The 1094-nt window shown below is 42.8% G+C and overlaps 1 protein-coding gene across 1 annotated transcript; it reads right to left on the reverse strand.

The window, feature by feature from the left end:
• Positions 1-268: 268 nt before the first annotated feature.
• LOC105570874 lies at positions 269-1033 on the reverse strand. The gene has a single exon (XM_012028327.1). The coding sequence runs from the start codon at positions 1031-1033 to the stop codon at positions 269-271; it is 765 nt and encodes a 254-aa protein (XP_011883717.1).
• Positions 1034-1094: the final 61 nt, after the last annotated feature.

Here is a 1094-nt window from a genome sequence, read left to right on the forward strand (position 1 = left end):
GCAATCCGTGATGGTTGACCGTCACCCAGGATACGCGCTGCTTATCCGTTTTGCTGAGAAAATTCCACGGCTCGGGGCTTTTGAAGATATAATGAGAGAGAATATATCCTTCTCGGAGAGCTGCAAACTCCTTCACGACAAAGTGGTCGCCGACGACGAAACCTTGCAGATCGACAAACGTTGGTGTAGTCATGACAACACCTTTGAGACTGCTCCTCATCGTGATACATGAATCTCTCTTATATTGGAATACAGCCAACATTGCAATTTACATGATTTTGCGTACTACATTGGACAATGGGCAGTATTCGATGACACGATCGTGCAAGATGAGACAGTAGGCAGTAGTATTTGCAGGCACATTCTCCTTGCAATCAAATTCTATGCGCACATCCACAGTAGCACTCTTGATAGACTCGTTCTGTCGCGCGCAATCGATGACTACGAAAGGTCCATTCGTCAAAAATGTGGTTACGGTGCAAAGCGTTTCATAGCAGTCGTATCCATAATAAGCTTTACGAAAACGTGCATACATGTCAAAAAGTATAGCGTATTTATTTTTTTTGAAGTCTAAATTTAGGTCATCATATGGATAAAATTCAGAGTTGAGATAAAGTTTTACGTTGGTCAGATTACAGTCATCGAATACGCTCGCATCTTCAGACATGATATTCTTTCGACCAGTCTGCAGAGCAAAGATAACATATCGCGGTTTCTCTAACTGAGTCGCAGATTTGATTGCCCATGAATGTCGGGTTGTGCTCTGCAATAGCGGGTACTCGTACAGTTCCCATGATCGGAAACTCATACTCAGATATAGTCCGCTTTCCAAAGCTCGCAACAAAGATAGTTTATTGGCCTCATTCAACATAACGTGAGGCATTCGCCACTGTACTTTAAGTAGTTCAATTTCAGGTTCCGTCTTCGAATCTCCCTTGATTGAATTGTTGTCAGTGCGCGCTCGTATCAAAATCAATTCATGACGAGCGTTAATAACCACACGTTTGTAATCCTCGCAAAAACCTAAAAGCATGTTGAGCGGTACGCAAAAATTAAAGTCTCCTTCCGGTATGGTTGATAAAGTGTCCCATCCC

This window comes from Vollenhovia emeryi, unplaced genomic scaffold, assembly GCF_000949405.1.
Source record: "Vollenhovia emeryi isolate VEMERY1.0 unplaced genomic scaffold, V.emery_V1.0 DF949989.1, whole genome shotgun sequence".
Taxonomy (NCBI): Eukaryota; Metazoa; Arthropoda; class Insecta; order Hymenoptera; family Formicidae; genus Vollenhovia; species Vollenhovia emeryi.